This window comes from Lactuca saligna, chromosome 5 (assembly GCF_052625555.1).
Source record: "Lactuca saligna cultivar CGN05327 chromosome 5, ASM5262555v1, whole genome shotgun sequence".
NCBI classification, from domain to species: Eukaryota; Viridiplantae; Streptophyta; class Magnoliopsida; order Asterales; family Asteraceae; genus Lactuca; species Lactuca saligna.
The window spans coordinates 257267666-257283645 of NC_136421.1; the positions used below are offsets into that span (position 1 = coordinate 257267666).

A 15980-nucleotide genomic window follows, 5' to 3' on the forward strand; every position below is an offset into this window, starting at 1 on the left:
AGAGGCGGGTGAGACCCATGGGCGAGGCCCGTGATTTTTAGTAGCACAGGTGAGACCTGGTAGGGATCGTAGTGTTGGATAGGGGATCGAGGATCCCAGGAATGTAGTGCCTGAATAGATTGAGCAGTTATAGGTAGTCGAAGTGTCTTCGAAAGTCGCTGGGAGCGACTAGGGGATTGTGTTGGGACTAGCGACCGGTGGGAGCCGGTAATCCAGATATTGATAGATTGGTAGGGACCAGGGTGGTCTCAGTTCATCCGGAATGCAGATAAGGTGTAGCAGAAATTTTCAGTCAGTAGCAGTGTTGGTAAGCAGTCTAAGGTGGAATTCAGTTAGTGAATCGTGGGGTGATCGACACCAAAGTATAGTAGAAGGAAATGCCTAGTGGATACTAGCGATAATGACCCGTACTGGAGGTAGCGGGAGGAATGGATTTGGTGAAGGATAGGACCATCACAGTGACAAACGAAATAGTTGGTTATGGAGCATCGCCTTGGGCAGGCAAGAAAACGCATAAGGAAAGAAGGGATCAACCCCTATGGGTTCAATTGCAGTACTCGGAAAGTACCAGAAGGATTGGCGGTTGAGTAAGTTATGTTTCCAGAATGTTCAGGGTCAGGGTTGACCCGGGATTATTATTATCCGCAAGGGTTAATGGTCTTCAGGAGGATCGAGCTAAAGGCCAGCGAAGGTAGGCAGTGGGTGTTGGATTAATAGTAGGGTATTGGAAGCAGATCGCAGGCGGTTGGCCATAGGAAACTTCGAGGACGAAGTTTAGTTTAAGTGGGGGAGAGTTGTAACACCCCAAAATCAGTTAGGCCAAGAAGGAAAGAAAACCCTAAGTCAAAGGGTCAACTCGCCGAGTCCAGTGCGAAACTCAGCGAGTCCGAGCGGGTTCCAGGTTCAGGAGTTAGTGACCGACTCGGTGAGTTGGCTAAGGGGACTCGGCGAGTCTGGTTCTGAACGAGGAAAATCTTAATCCCGGGAGTTGTATCCTATATAATGGGTGTTATGTCCCTCCCTCAGCCTCCTTATCATCCTAGAGAACCTATAAACCCTAGATTTCGTGCGAGCTTCCATCATTTGAGAGAAATAGCTTTGGAGGAAGGAAACTTTGGAAAGGAACTTGAAGATCAAGAGGGTTGCTTCAAAGGAGAGGTAAAGATCCGGGATCTACTTCAGTTTGTGTTCATCTTGGAGGTAATAAGCTGCTATCTTCCCTCCTTTGCATCTAGATTTACTTTTGTTATGAGATTTGGGGGTTTTATGGTTGTTTGAGACCTAATTCGAGTTTGGGGCCTAGATATGTCGTTGCCACTTCAGATCTAGTGTTGGGATGGTCCAATATGTCATAAAGCATCAAAAGATGAGTAGTTGGTGAAGCCCTTTTGTCCCTAAACCTAGCCCTAGAGTGTTTTGAGCCTTGATCTCTTTAGTTATATGTAAAGTTTGCAACTTTATGTGAGGATTGAGCTTTAAGAGTATGGATCTATGAGTTGGAGCCCCTGCATGGCTTGAAAATCCACTGTATGGATTAAGAACTGGTGCAACTCGGTGAGTCACATGGGTGGACTCGGTGAGTTGGATGAAGTTGGGCAGGAACTCGGTGAGTTGGTTGAAGATAGCCTTGGACTCGGTGAGTCTGTTCTTGGACTCGGCGAGTCTGGTCTTGAGGACCTAGCCTTTTCTGGTTAAGCTGATAATCGGTGAGTCAAGGGACGACTCAGTGAGTTGAGATGGGATTTTTTCAGAGTTGAGGGACTCGGTGAGTCAACGGGATGACTCGGCGAGTAGGGTCAGTCAGGAAGTTTGACTTTGTTTGAGGACTTTGACTTTGACCAAGAGTTGACCAATTAACTTCCAAGGGCATTTTGGTAATTGTTGGTATTTATTGGGTTCAGTCTTCTGGTATTATCAGGGGTGGAGTTCATGTCAGAGGTTGGAGCACCATGATCTTATCTTTTCAGTCAGCAGATTGCAAGGTGAGTTTCCCTTTGTGTGAATAGGTCTAAGGCCACAATGTCGGCCCATGTAGATACAAGTAGGAAGACCCGGGGGTTAGCCCTAGGCACGATATGCTAGTATGATACTCAGGACGAGGTCCAATGATAGCGGGCGGGTGCCCAAGGAATGGTTTATATGTTAGTTTATACTTGTTTTCTGTGTGATACATGTATGTGCCTGGTAGGGAGGTGAGTGTGGGCGAGGTCCCGTATCTCACCAATAGCAGAGTGTGGATGGTGTTCCACATCTCATTAGCAGCAAAATATGGGCGAGGCCCAAGTTAGGGAAAGAGTGAGTGTGGGTTGGGCCCATATCTGACTATCAGTAAGGGCGTGGACGGGGTTCCTTGACTCATTAGTAGCAGGACAAGGGCGAGGCCTCAGGATAGGATTTGTGAATATATGTTAGCTTATGCGTTGTTATATGCTTATGTGCTATTATATGTTAGCGGGCGGGGCCCAGTGACAGGCGAGGCCTAAGTTAGACAGATCTGTATCCGAGCAGGGCTCGAAGCCAGGCGGGGCCGTTGTATCGGGCGAGGCCCAAAGCAGGGGGCGAGGCCCAGAATAGCGGGTGTGGCCCTGTATGTGCAGTATGTTGTTATGCATGGTATGTGGTAGGTTGGGGAACTCACTAAGCTTCGTGCTTACGGTTTTCAGTTTTGGTTTCAGGTACTTCCGATAGCGGAGGGAAGAGCTCGTGGTGATCGCATGGCACACACTATAGATTAGACAGCCTGGGAATGTTTTACTCTGATAATGAACATGTGTTTTGGAAATTAATACTTTGGTTATGATATGGATTTATAATTATGTTTAAGTAATGTTTTAAAAAATAATTTTTTAGTCTTAAATTTTCGGTCGTTACACGAAATCTCCCTCGGATATCAGGAGCTTCCTGGGATTGGCAGGGTACTAACAGAGATTCATACAATATTTCTCCAAGATTGCAGTATCCCTCACTCGTCTAACGAGGAAGGGGTGGATTTCCGGTAGGGCCCTAAACAGCAGAAAGCATTTGAGACCCTCAGACAGCGACTTTGCGAGGCTCAAGTCTTAACTCTCTCGGGGGAGTTGAGGATTTTTTAGTGTTCTGTAATGCATCCATCACAGGACTGGGAGCGATTCTCATGCAGACAGGACAGGTGATTGTTGGATTAGTGTCTAAGCCCGTAACTATATTTGGTAATTACTTAACCCGGTTATGCATGGTCCTTTTGGGTTGCCTTCACCGAAGCAACATGATAGCATGATTTATTAAGAAAGAGGTTATTATGATTTATTAATATGTTATATGAATAATATATTAATGGAGAAATCATATAATTAAATTAATATTAGACATGAATTAACTAATAAATTAATTATGTGTTCAAAAGACATTAATTTAATATCAGAGACTTAAACTGTCAAATGTGTGATAGTTGAGTATTGGGCTGAGGAGCCTCTTGGACTAGGCATGGACGAAATTGGGATGTGTCCATCCCTAATTTCAGCCATAAGGCCCTATTCCAGAAGCTTCCTTGGATAGCTTATGGCCTAAGCTTTCCGTTAGGGTTTTTGACTGAAACCCTAACAGCTCCAGTATAAATAGGACCCCTAGGCTACAGAAATCGGCTACCGTAACCCTAAGAGAGATAGAGTTGAATTCAAGTAGCCTCCATCCTCTTTCCAAGATCATTCTTTTGCTATAGGTGTTTGTAAGCCATTAGAGGAGTGACATTTGTGACTCTAAGCTCCAAGAACAAGAAGATTCAAGCTTTCATCAAGAGGTAATCATCTAGATCTTATTTGTCATGTTAATTTTGATTATATACACTAGATCTAGGGTTTGCAAGTCTTGTATGAATAGAATGTTCAATAGAGAAGCCTAGATCCAAGCATTAGGGTTTACATGAACACATAGGAGGGTATTTTGTGTAAAACCCATCAGTGATAGCCTATGCATCGCGGCAGCTGAAGTCGCATGAGACGAGATACCCTACTCATGATTTGGAGTTGGGAGTAGTGGTATTCACTCTCAAGATTCTAAGACATTACCTCTATGAGGTCCAGTGTACCATATACACAGACCACAAGAGTTTGAGACACATCATGAATCAGCCGAACCTGCACATGAGATAGCGCAAGTGGCTGGATGTAGTTAAGGACTACGACTGTGAGATCCTTTACCACCCAGGTAAAGCGAACATGGTTACGGACGCTTTGAGCCTCAAGTCAGCTGGATCTTCTACCCCAGCGGCTTGTATGAGGATATCAGTGGATTCTCCACTTGTGGGTTTGATCAGGGAGGCTCAGGTTGAGGGTATGCGTCAAGAAAACTTGAAGCTTGAGAAGATCAGGAGTAAGAACACCCGGTTTGTGCAGGATAGATGGGGATTATTTACCCGATATGGTCAGGTCTGTGTTTCGATGTCTGGTGGGGTCATACATATTATTCTGGAGTAGGATCATAAGTCTCGCTTCTCTATTCACCCGGGGGCCACCAAGATGTACTAGGATTTACGATTGAGTTACCGGTGGCCATACATGAAGAGGGAGATTGCATGGTATGTTGAGAGGTGCTTAACTTGTCGAATTGTCAAGGCCGAGCATCAAAGGCCGTATGGCCAACTACAGCCCCTGGAGATTCCCATGTGGACGTGTGATCAGATCACAATGGATTTCATCACCAAGCTGCCAAGAACGACGAAGGGCTTCAATGCTATTTGGGTCATCATGGATCGATTGACCAAGAGCACCCACTTTTTAGCGATACGGGAGAGTTCATCGGTCGAGAAGCTGGTCGATTTGTATATACTCGAGATCGTTGCTCGCCATGGGGTGTCGGTCTCTATTGTCTCAGACCGTGATGTTTGGTTCACCTCCCGTTCCTGGCAGAAGTTCCACGAGGAACTGGGCATGCGGCTGCACTTCAGCACAGCCTATCATCCGCAGACAGATGGCCAGAGTGAGCGGAACATACAGACTCTCGAGGATATGCTAAGAGTCTGTGTTATTGACTTCGGTGGGAGTTGGGACTCCTACCTACCTCTTACAGAGTTCTCCTACAACTATATTTTTCATTCCAGTATTGGTGCCCCACCATATGAGTTGTTGTATGGAAAGAGATGTCGCACCCTAATCTATTGGGGTAAGATTGGTCACAGGGTGATGGGACGGACAGAGGTAGTTCTGCAGACTACCGAGAGGATTCAATAGATCAGACAGTGGAAGTAGACCGCTCAGAGTCGGCAGAAGAGTTACGCTGACAGGCATCGAACTTAGCTAGAGTTTCAGGTGGGTGACATTGTACTCCTGAAGGTCTCACCCTGGAAGGGTGTGATTCGCTTCAAGAAGAGGGGGAAATTAGGTCCCTGATACATTGGGCCATTCAGGATCATTGTCAGGGTTGTCAAGGTGGTTTATCAACTGGATCTCCCGGAGGAGCTTAGTCAGGTCCACATCACTTTCCATGTGTCACAGTTGCGGAAGTCCATAGCAGATGAGGGGGCAGTAGTATCATTAGATGATATTCAGGTCGACAAGCGACTGAATTACGTGGAGAGGCCACTAGTCGTTCTTAAGAGGAAGGTAAAGGTTCCAAGGAACAAGTAAGTACCTCTGATAAAGGTATAGTGGGAGCGCAGAAGGGGATTCGAGTGGACATGGGATTCGGAAGCAGAAATACGTGAGCACTACCTAGACTTGTTCGTCACAGCAGACTTCGAGGACGAAGTCTAGTTCAAGTGGGGGAGAATTGTAACACCCTGACTCTCAGATATAAGTTTTAAAGCATTTTGTACATGTTTATGGACTTACTCAACGAGTTGGTTGCCCCCAACTTGTCGTATAGAGGCGGGTTAGCCCGCATGGATTATTGGATCTACTCGACAAGTCGGAGGACCTAGACTCGATGAGTAGGATGTGGAAGATGAAACCCTAATTTTTAGGGTTTGCACCCTATTTAAAGGACCTTAAGTCCTTACATCCAGTCCCTTACCACCTCTTGACGTACAGAAGAAACCCTAATCAATCTAGATCTTGTTCTTGAGTGTTTGTGATTTAAAGAGTAATTTGGTGCATTTTGTGAAGAAGGTTTGGAGCTTAAGGAGCTTAGAGCAAAGAAGAGCTTGTAAATCTGACTCTATAGAAGGTAACAAGTCGTTACCTTGACTTCTCCCTAGCTAAATCTCTCGGTTCTTAAGTTTAGGGCTATTTTTAGTGTGTGTGTGTGTGTGTGTGTGTATATATATATATATATATATATATATGTGTGTGTGTGTGTGTGTGAGCCATTTCGGGTATTAACCATGATCTGAAGTTGTAACTTCAGATTTGGACCCCTCCAGGTCTCAAACTAATAAAGCTATCAACTTTATCTCATATGAACCTCTCACCATGCCTTAAACCTCATTCTAAACTTGGTTTTTAGTGTTCTAAGCCTTTAAGACATCGCATACACGTAAAGTTTGCAATTTACTTGATAAAATTTATACATATAGATATCTATCTATATATAGATAATATAGATTAATATAAAGATATATTTTTATTCCGTGTATCCACTCTGTTATCCTTTGTACCAGTTCTAAACAACTTTTGGCGGCGGGCGGGAGGGGGTGTTTCAATTGGGTTTTGTTTGCTATGGAATTGGAATGGGAATCAAGATTATTACGTAAGCAGCCATGTAATGAATGTTGTCTTCCTCTTTCCCCCCACCTACAAATTACTTCACCTTACTACACACAAACAAATCACAAATTCAAGTTCAAACTGAAATCCAAGTGAAGAAAGAAATGGGTTGGAGAGGAATACTGGGTTTTGAGTATGGAATTGTGCAGGCACCTTTAGGACCTGATATTTCCGGTCCGGAGCTTGTCGCCGCTGTTGCAAATGCCGGTGCCATTGGTATTCTCCGAGCTCCTGATTGGGTAACTCTCCGTCTCCCTCTTTGTCTGTGAATAAGCTGATGCATGTTGATTGATCGATTAGCCAGATTTTAGTTAGCTATCTGTAGAGCTTATCTATCGCGTCCAGGTAATTTATGCAGCTAGTGAGGATCAAGATCAACAATTAGAATCTCCAATCGATCAGTGTGCATCTGTTGGATTTCTAATAATCTCCACAACTGCCCTAATTTTTAGGATTTTTTCCTTGTTCTTGTGATTGATCTATCAGTCCCCTAAATGATATAGCTATAATTTGGGGCACCTTTTGTAACACTAGATCTAGTATGTCAAATAGATTATGGATACGAACACATATATTCCCTCCATCTCCAGCTCGTTTTCAGCTCAAATATTATTTAACTCAGTTACGTCAAAACTCCATAACAGGAATGCCCAGATTACTTGAGGGAGCTTATAAGGAAGACAAGAACTTTGACAGACAAACCATTTGGGGTCGGGATTGTTTTGGCATTCCCTCACAAAGAGAACCTAAAGATTATTCTGGAAGAGAAAGTTGCAATCTTGCAGCTTTACTGGGGCGAAGTCACACAAGAAATCGTCCTTGAAGCCCATGAAGCCGGGGTCAAAGTTGTTCCCCAGGTCAAAGTCAAACCCTCTTCCCTAAATACTTTCATCAACCATCTTTGTATATTAATTAATATGGTGATTGAAATTTTCTGTAACTTTAAATCCTTTTTTGTAGATTGGCAGCTTTGAAGAAGCCGAGCGTGCTGCTGATGTAGGTGTTGATGCTATAATTGTTCAAGGACATGAAGCAGGAGGACACGTTATCGGTCATGTATAACGCTTTTACATTTTTAATCTATTTATTAATAGATAGACCAAAAACTCTAGAAAACAAAAATAATAATCGGGGTTATGGAATAACTTTTAGGAAGCAATAATTGCATTGGTGCCACGTGTAGTGGATCTGGTTGCCTCAAGGGGTATTCCGGTAATTGCTGCTGGTGGAATAGTCGATGAACGAGGCTATGTTGCTGCTTTAGCACTTGGAGCCCAAGGTGTCTGTTTAGGAACCAGGTACATAATAATATAACACTTAACACATTGAGACTTATATACAAGAAAAGTAAAGTTGAGTGAGTGATTTTATTTAATTAGATTTCTTGCGACTGAAGAAAGCTTTGCTCACCCAATATACAAAAAGAAGCTAGTTGAAATGAATGAAACAGAGTATACAGATGTATTTGGACGTGCCAGGTGGCCGGGGGCCCCGCAACGTGTCCTTAAAACACCTTTTTTCATGGAATGGAGAAATCTACCGAGTCAGGAGAATGAGGCTAATCAACCTGTTATTGGCCATACAACAATACATGGCATGGTAAGTGTCTTTTTTTCTTATTGATTACATATTTTGCTAAATTTGCTATTATGGATAAAAGGAAATGTAAGTTGGTTGATATTATGGGTCAAAAAAAGTAAAGTAAAGTAAAGTAGTTGACTAGTTGACTACTTGTGGTGTTTGGTATATTATAGGAGAAAGAGATTAGGCAGTTTGCGGGTACAGTGCCAAACAAGACAACAAAAGGGGATATTGAAAGCATGGTGATGTATGCAGGTGAAGGCGTAGGACTTATACATGAGATTTTACCAGCTGCTCAAGTGATAAACCGACTTGTTGAAGCTGCTCAGATTTTGATCCAACAACATTTCACACTTCTTGAACATTAAACATCTACTAAGAGAAAATTTTGCAAAAATAAAATAAATGTTGTAATACGATCCATTCATTATGTATGTTCCATTACCATATGATATAACCATCTCTATCTTGTCGTCATGTTTTTTCAAGACAAAATTAAGAAAACGTTGTTATTTTGAATGGGTGTTTTCCTTTGGTTATTTTGGACCAATAGTGTTATGACGATGAATCAACAATCGAAAAATGTCACCAATTTACATTCCCTTAAGCATTATCCAATATCCTGCTATAAATAAATCATAACAATAAGATTAACCCCTCTCTAATTGTCTACTCCACAACCACCATATATATGCATATAAATTCATGTCACATGATTTACATTTTACACCCCAAAAAATCCCTCTATTTCCATTTTCCATGGGTCGATTATAAAACCAATGTGCAAATCATGATTCATGGCATCATCAGTCCAGTCACCTTCTCCCATTTCCTCTTACTATATATTATATATTTAATTTATATACCACTGCTATTGGGAACTTTACCCTTCTTAAGATTCGACAACTCTTCAATCAACTTCCTCTCTTCCCCACTCAACCTTTTCGGAATTTCCACTTGTACCCTCACCAACTGATCCCCCCTCATATTACTCTTATTCAAAACCGGGACCCCTTTTTTCGCCATAACCAACGTGGTCCCCGGCTGAGTCCCAGCCGGAATCTTCAAATCCACCATCCCATCAACCGTCGGCACCTTCGTGGTGGTCCCCAATATCGCATCAATATACGTAATCTTACACGTATAAAGTATATTCGTATCATCCCGTTTCAACACCGGATCCGGAAGCACATCAATCATTACAAACAGATCTCCAGCGGGCCCGCCTTTCCTTCCGGCGTTCCCCTCCGACCGGACTCTCAACCGGCTGCCGGAATCTACTCCGGCGGGGACTTTGAGGCTGATCCGTTTGGATTTTCTCACGCGTCCATCACCATTACATGTGTTACACGGGGTGGAGATTTCGCCGGAGCCGTTGCAGGAGGAACAGGTCATGACTTGTTGGAAGACACCGAGTGGGGTCCGGGCGGAGGAGATGACTTGGCCTTGACCGCCACATGTGTTGCATTTTGATGGGGTGGTTCCGGGTTTTGCACCCGACCCGTTGCAAGTCGTGCAGGATTCAAGACGGGTTACTTCAATTTCTTTTTCGATACCGAATATGGCTTCTTTGAAGTTTAGGACTAGGCTGTAGCCTTGGTCTTCGCCTTGGGTGGCGCGGTTGCGTGAGTTTCTGCCGCCACCCATGCCGCCCATTCCGCCCATCCCGCCTAACCCGTCGAATAATGATTCGAATAGGTCAAATGGGTTGCTGAAATCCTGTTCACCAATTCAAAATACAAAAAATTTAAACCCCAAAAGTTACTTTACAGTACTGAAAATGACACTACGTTGTACTGTCCTGACTGTTAGACGCAGGACAGTACCGAAAAGGGAAGACTATTTTTTAGGTATGTTGTATTGTCCTGACTAGAGGCCACAGGACAATACAAGAAAGGACAGACGGTAATTTTTAGGTATATTGTATTGTCGTGAGTACATGACACAGGACAGTACTGATGTATGTCAAACACAGTACAACGTGCTTTGTTCTGTGTAACGAAAGGGGACTTGTGGATAAAATATTTTTTTAGGTAGAAGAAACTCACCCCGGTGCCAACACCAGCGCCTTTAAGCCCGGCTTCCCCATATCTATCATATATGGAACGTTTTTCATCGTCTGATAAAACCTGCAAAACAACTTTTTTTCATAAAAATTCTTGAAAAAAAATATGGGTAAAATATGAGGTTAAGGAGGTTACTTCATAAGCATTGCTAATGTCCTTGAATTTTTGTTCGGCTCCTGGTTCTCTGGGAAGATACACACAAGATGAGTTTATAAAAAATATATATATATATATATATATATATATATATATATATATATATATATATATTAATGTTAATTGTAAGAAATATTATAGGAGATCTTGTAAAGGTGGAAGCTGGAGTTGAACTTTACTTGTTTACATCAGGATGATAACTCCTTGCAAGCTTCCGATATGCTAAAAATGAATTTATAGAGTCAATGATATAAACGAGAATTTAATTATGGGATTAAAAAAAAAAAAAAAGAACTTATAATTTTACTAACCGCTTTTTATTTCTGCTTTGCTAGCATTCTTTGACACGCCAAGCACTGAATAAAAATCCTATGTGTACAAGATATATTATATATACACAAATATAATCAATAAACAAAAGGGGAAGAACATAAAATATTAAAAGAAAGATGATCTGAGATTAAACTTTACACTTTCAGCTCTAACAATGAAGCGACCACCTCTTCTGTGGTGAGATTTACCAAATGACTGCATATTGTATAGTGCATGCAAAGAACCTTGTGAACAGAAGGCAGAACATGGTGATGCCAACTCTCTTGTATTAATTGAGAAACTGAAAAGCAAATGGATATTTATTATCATATGTTTAAACCAAAGTTGAAAACAAACATGATGTTGGGAGGACTTTTAAATCTTAAAATATTGTTTACTTTATTTGATTCTTGTAGTTGGTAATTTACAAACTCCCCCCTTCACCTCCTTCAATTTGACCAGTTTCCCTATTTCCTATGTGTGAAGTTTTGCATATACTTCTACAACATACAAATTATTTCTATGACCATGAAAGAACCTACATTCAAGTTTTATCGCCATATCATACTCTCATGACATATAAATATAATTTATATACCAATTACCACACAGAAGCATTTCATATCAGTGCAAAATATTGAACCATAAATCTTATCCTACTCTAACATATGTCAACAAATGAAACCTCTAGCAAGGAATGAATGGCTAACTACCCAATTAGCCAAGTGAACATAGCTAGACATATCATTAAAGATAAACCTTGCAACAGTATCCCCAACCCTAATACAGAATGTTATGATATCTTCAAAGTATTTCTAATAGCATGGAAGATTATCCAAAATCTGTACTAAATCAACTGTCTTTTGTCTCCCCATCCATCTTAAGATATAGATCCACCCACATGCTATTTAAATTTTGCTAGCTTGCAAATGTAAAGAAGCATGAAGGTCAAAACTTGAATACTTTTTAAGATTTCTTGAAGACATGTGGAGACACCTACAGTACTGTACAGCAACTATTATTGAAAAACATAGGCCCAATTGGACATGATTTTAAACAAGAAAAACTGCAAATTCCTTGATTTCATGTATAACTAGAGTAACATTTGTAGTAATGCAGCAACAAACATAAGATTTGCCAATTCAAAAGGATTCATTGGATAAAACACATAATCTTAATAAGGTGATAAAGACACTCACTGAGGCAAATGCAAAAAAGACTTGCTTGTTGAAGAGGCTCTGGACATTAATTGAGGTTGAACTCCCCACCTAGCCACCCATGTACTCCCACCAGGCACGATTGCCATTAGATATATCGTCTGCAAAAGCACAAATAAGAAAAGGTTGAAATAAAAATTTATGAGCTTGTTAACGAACATAAAGCTTAGCTCCCATCACGGAATTAGGTTAAATTGACCCGCTAAACTCTAAGAAATAAGAACTCTTACGTCTATACTTTCCTATTGCGTTTCAGTGAAAAGCTGAGGCGTCTTGTTGACGAATGGAGGAGCATACACCTAATATGTACATTTAATTGAAACAAAAAGGGTAGTCCTTTATGGATCCTGAATATCGAAAGATAATTAGTATAGTGAGAGTGATTTACTCAGCAAATCCACATTCTACACACCTCCTCTTAACAAAAACCCTAGGCAACCAAGCACTGGGTGCTTCATCCACTAAAGAATAATTTCATATAAATAACATGTTTATATATAGAGAGTATAATGGCAGAAGTGACGAATTAGAGTTTATAGGCATTTTCATTAATGTAAATTGATTGAAATTCAAGTTAAAACCTGAAACTGAAGCTACGGATCACTCTGCAAAGTCAATTTGGAGTTTCCCTGTAAGATACGCACGGAGGAGTTGCAGTGGTTGGGACGGAGGATGAGAAAAATGTGCTTTGGGTTCAGTTGGTGGTAGAGAGATGAGGCTTCGAGAGAGGGGTAGGGGTTTCCGAGAGTGGTGGTGTTGCCAGATAAGAGTTTTTGTTCCTGTGCTTTATATTGCACTAGCCTCCCATGGACTTGAGCTATTTTTAACCATTGATTTTGCAAGTCGTCTCTTCCATCAAAATTGTACTCCACAAATCTAAGGCTTTTATTTTAAAATTATTTAGAAAATTAAGAGATTATCAATTTTAGGAGTTGTGTGTTTTTGGAAAGGTAAATAATTAATTTTTCAGTTTGTTTAAGGGATAATGACTTAAAAAAGGTAATATATTTTTCGATTAGTACACATTTGGTTGTTGAGTTTTTTTTTCGTTCACATTTACCCCTTCAACTTGTTAAACTGTACACATCCAGTCCTTATGATCGGTTACACCAGATTAACCGGAAAAAATGACTTATTAGGGTAATGTATTTCTCATTTTGTACACATTTAGTTCTTAATATTTTTGTACACATTTAGTTCTTAATATATTTTTTTCAAAATAAGTCATTTTTTGTTTTTGTACCAATTCAGTACTTATTAATGATTTATTTAGGATTTTTCTCACAACATCTAAAATAGGACTATCATTAATGATAGGGACGGTTCTCATTGCGTGCCCGCAGTGGCACCGACAACCCCTACTTTTTCTGTTTGTAGTTTAAATTTTTTGATATTTTTCAATTTTTTTTCTTTTTTCTACTTACCGGCAACACCTACTACGAACCGGCAACAACTACTACCAAATCATGCGTCCGTCCCTGATTAATGAGGTATTTGGGGTTGTTGATACTTATGTCCATCGCGGCCTCGACTGTTTGGTTGCATATGTCTTGTGGTTTGGCTTAGGTTTTATATTCCGAACATCGTAACTTCTTAATACAATATCTGATTTTAACGATCTTCATATCTACGTGTTCGTTTTTTAAGTCTGCTAGAAATTTCGTTAAGATTACTCCCGTTAAAATATAATATGTTTTTACTTCTTCATACAATTCGGCGAGTCCGATGGAGATTGCCTTGGGCTCGGCGAGTCAGTTTATGACTCGGCGAGTCAGTTTATGACTCGGCGAGTCAGCTAGGGTTTTCCCAACCTTTGGACACGCACGAACTCGGCGATTTATTGGGAAACTCGATGAGTCAACCAAGGATTTCACGACTTCTCGAGTTCAGGAAGGACTCGACGAGTCGGGTCAGCATGGGTTGTTGACTTTGACCAAGGGTTGACCAGTTGACCTCTGGGGGTATTTTGGTGAATTGGGAAATTTATGGAAAATGGTTTTATGGTGATTATAGGTGGTGGAAACTCGATGAGTCAACCAAGGATTTCACGACTTCTCGAGTTCAGGAAGGACTCGACGAGTCGGTGAACTGCACTCGACGAGTAGGGTCAGCATGGGCTGTTGACTTTCACCAAGGGTTGACCAGTTGACCTCTGGGGGTATTTTGGTGAATTGGGAAATTTATGGAAAAGGGTTTTATGGTGATTATAGGTGGTGGAGTTCGTGGCAGTGATTCAAGAGTTGAGCTTTCTATTTCCAGTCGCCAGTCGCAAGGTGAGTTATCCTCACTATACTCAAGGGTCAAAGGCACCAAGGTCGGCCCTTTGGATTGTTACATGGTTATGTTATGTTCGTATGATCTGTTAGATCGGTATCCTAGAGGAGAGGATAATATTACGTGGTATGTGTTGATCTGTTAGATCGGTATCCTGATAGATAGGATGGTATTATGTGCTATGTGCTATGATATGGTAGATTAGTTGTTGTCTATAGACTGTTATGTGATTATCTGTTATATATGTGCACATATTTGTTTGGCGGTTGAGGTTTATCTGCTTTGTGCGAATGCCAATAGATCTAGGCATTCCAAACTGTTGGTTGTGGGTTATGAGTAGTCCATCCCGAGGATGATTGGAATCACAGTATGTGGGCATTTCAACCTGTTGGTTGTGGGCCTGGGATATTCCATCTCGATGATGATTGGACCCATAGTATGTTGGCATTCCAACATGTTGGTTGTGGGCCTGGGGTATTCCAACCCGATGGTTGACTGGACCCATAGTATGTTGTTTGTGATTCTATGTGTATAGCTGTGAGTATGGGTATTTTTGGGTAACTCGCTAAGCTTTCGGGCTTACAGTTTCAGTTTATGATTTCAGGTACATTGGGGGATCGCGGCAAGGCTAAGGCGTGATTGTACAGCTCCTCATCTTTTGTTATGATTGTTGGGAAAACTCTGATATAAACTATTTTGGAAACAAAGTTGTAATGATTATTGATTTAAAATGTTTTTGAAAAGTTAAAATTTAGCTTGAATTTTTGGGTGTTACATCGAGTGACCTTTGAAGCTCAAGAAGAAGGAGATAGTGAGGAGATCCAGCAAACCAAGCACCCATCCTTGAGCTTAATCATCTTTTGGACTGTTGTAAGTCTTCAAGACTCGATTTTTACCATAAAATAGGGCTAGATCTTGAGTTTACTCTTCATTTCCTACCCTTCTTGTTGATTGCATGCATGTGATTCATAAAGTTTGCAACTTTATGAATCTCCAGAGCAAAATGGTCCCAAGGTAGGCTAGATCTGACCTTTGGTTGAGCAAGGACACCATGAAAGGGTTTTAGGGCAAATTTCCCTCTTTTCAGCCATTTTGACCTAAGGACATGCATTGGAAATGCATGTCCATAAAGCCTCCATTTTTGGAACATTTTGAGGACTGGAAACCTTTCTGGAAATGAGGGATTTCAGATCCCTAGAGTTTTAGACCATATGGCAAAGCTTTGGAGCTTTCCAACCTTTGTTAAGGGCCTTGGAGCATTTAGAACGGTTCTAGAAGGTAAAGTTGGAAACATTATCCTTCTAAACACCTTAGGGATTTAGATCTAATCCCCGGAGTCCTTGGATTCGGTGAATCATCACAACAAGCAAACATGAAGGGGGACTCAACGAGTTGCTCTAGGAACTCAACGAGTTGGATCGGGTTTCCCCGCCTTCACAATATCAAGTGAACTTGTCGAGTTGATGAAATAACTCGGCGAGTTGGCTAGGGTTTGATCAGGTTGTCTGGACTCGGTAGGAACTCGACGAGTCGCTAGCTGCACTTGACGAGTTTAGATCAATATAGACTGTTGAATTTGACTTTGACTAAGGTTAACCGTGGTTGACTTTGAGGGTAATTTTGGGATTTTGACAAGTCTATCTTATGATGCTTACAGGCAGTTGAATCGGAGCAACTCGTGGGACATATCTGGTTCT

At 41.2% G+C, this 15980-nt stretch overlaps 2 protein-coding genes across 3 annotated transcripts; one reads left to right on the forward strand and one right to left on the reverse strand.

The window, feature by feature from the left end:
• Positions 1-6606: 6606 nt before the first annotated feature.
• On the forward strand, positions 6607-8735 carry LOC145047482 (Aldolase-type TIM barrel family protein). Its single transcript, XM_078995755.1, has 6 exons — positions 6607-6916; positions 7322-7534; positions 7638-7733; positions 7830-7975; positions 8057-8276; positions 8432-8735. Exons 1-6 carry the CDS (start codon positions 6680-6682, stop codon positions 8624-8626), a joined length of 1107 nt encoding a protein of 368 aa, XP_078851881.1. The 5' UTR covers positions 6607-6679; the 3' UTR covers positions 8627-8735.
• A 98-nt stretch (positions 8736-8833) lies between these two features.
• On the reverse strand, positions 8834-12791 carry LOC145047481 (chaperone protein dnaJ A7A, chloroplastic-like). Of its 2 annotated transcripts, XM_078995754.1 has the most exons (9): positions 12591-12791; positions 12240-12356; positions 11992-12110; positions 10952-11093; positions 10792-10849; positions 10660-10702; positions 10460-10508; positions 10307-10387; positions 8834-9977 (listed from the first exon to the last, which is right to left on the reverse strand). In XM_078995754.1, exons 3-9 carry the CDS (start codon positions 12096-12098, stop codon positions 9117-9119), a joined length of 1341 nt encoding a protein of 446 aa, XP_078851880.1. In that variant the 5' UTR covers positions 12099-12110; positions 12240-12356; positions 12591-12791; the 3' UTR covers positions 8834-9116. The 2 variants fall into 2 exon arrangements, with proteins under 2 accessions (XP_078851880.1, XP_078851879.1); XM_078995753.1 differs by lacking the exon at positions 12240-12356 and having other exon boundaries at positions 12591-12790.
• Positions 12792-15980: the final 3189 nt, after the last annotated feature.

Bases quoted from the DNA above. Each gene is read 5' to 3' on its own strand.
- LOC145047482 (XM_078995755.1), top strand. From the start codon at position 6,680: ATGTTGTCTTCCTCTTTCCCCCCACCTACAAATTACTTCACCTTACTA. The intron at 7,535-7,637 runs GTCAAAGTCAAA...CCTTTTTTGTAG, and splicing joins GGGTCAAAGTTGTTCCCCAG to ATTGGCAGCTTTGAAGAAGC. The intron at 7,734-7,829 runs GTATAACGCTTT...AATAACTTTTAG, and splicing joins GAGGACACGTTATCGGTCAT to GAAGCAATAATTGCATTGGT.
- LOC145047481 (XM_078995754.1), bottom strand. From the start codon at position 12,098: ATGGCAATCGTGCCTGGTGGGAGTACATGGGTGGCTAGGTGGGGAGTT. The intron at 10,388-10,459 runs GTAACCTCCTTA...GTTGTTTTGCAG, and splicing joins ACATTAGCAATGCTTATGAA to GTTTTATCAGACGATGAAAA. The intron at 9,978-10,306 runs GTGAGTTTCTTC...ATTGGTGAACAG, and splicing joins GCGCTGGTGTTGGCACCGGG to GATTTCAGCAACCCATTTGA.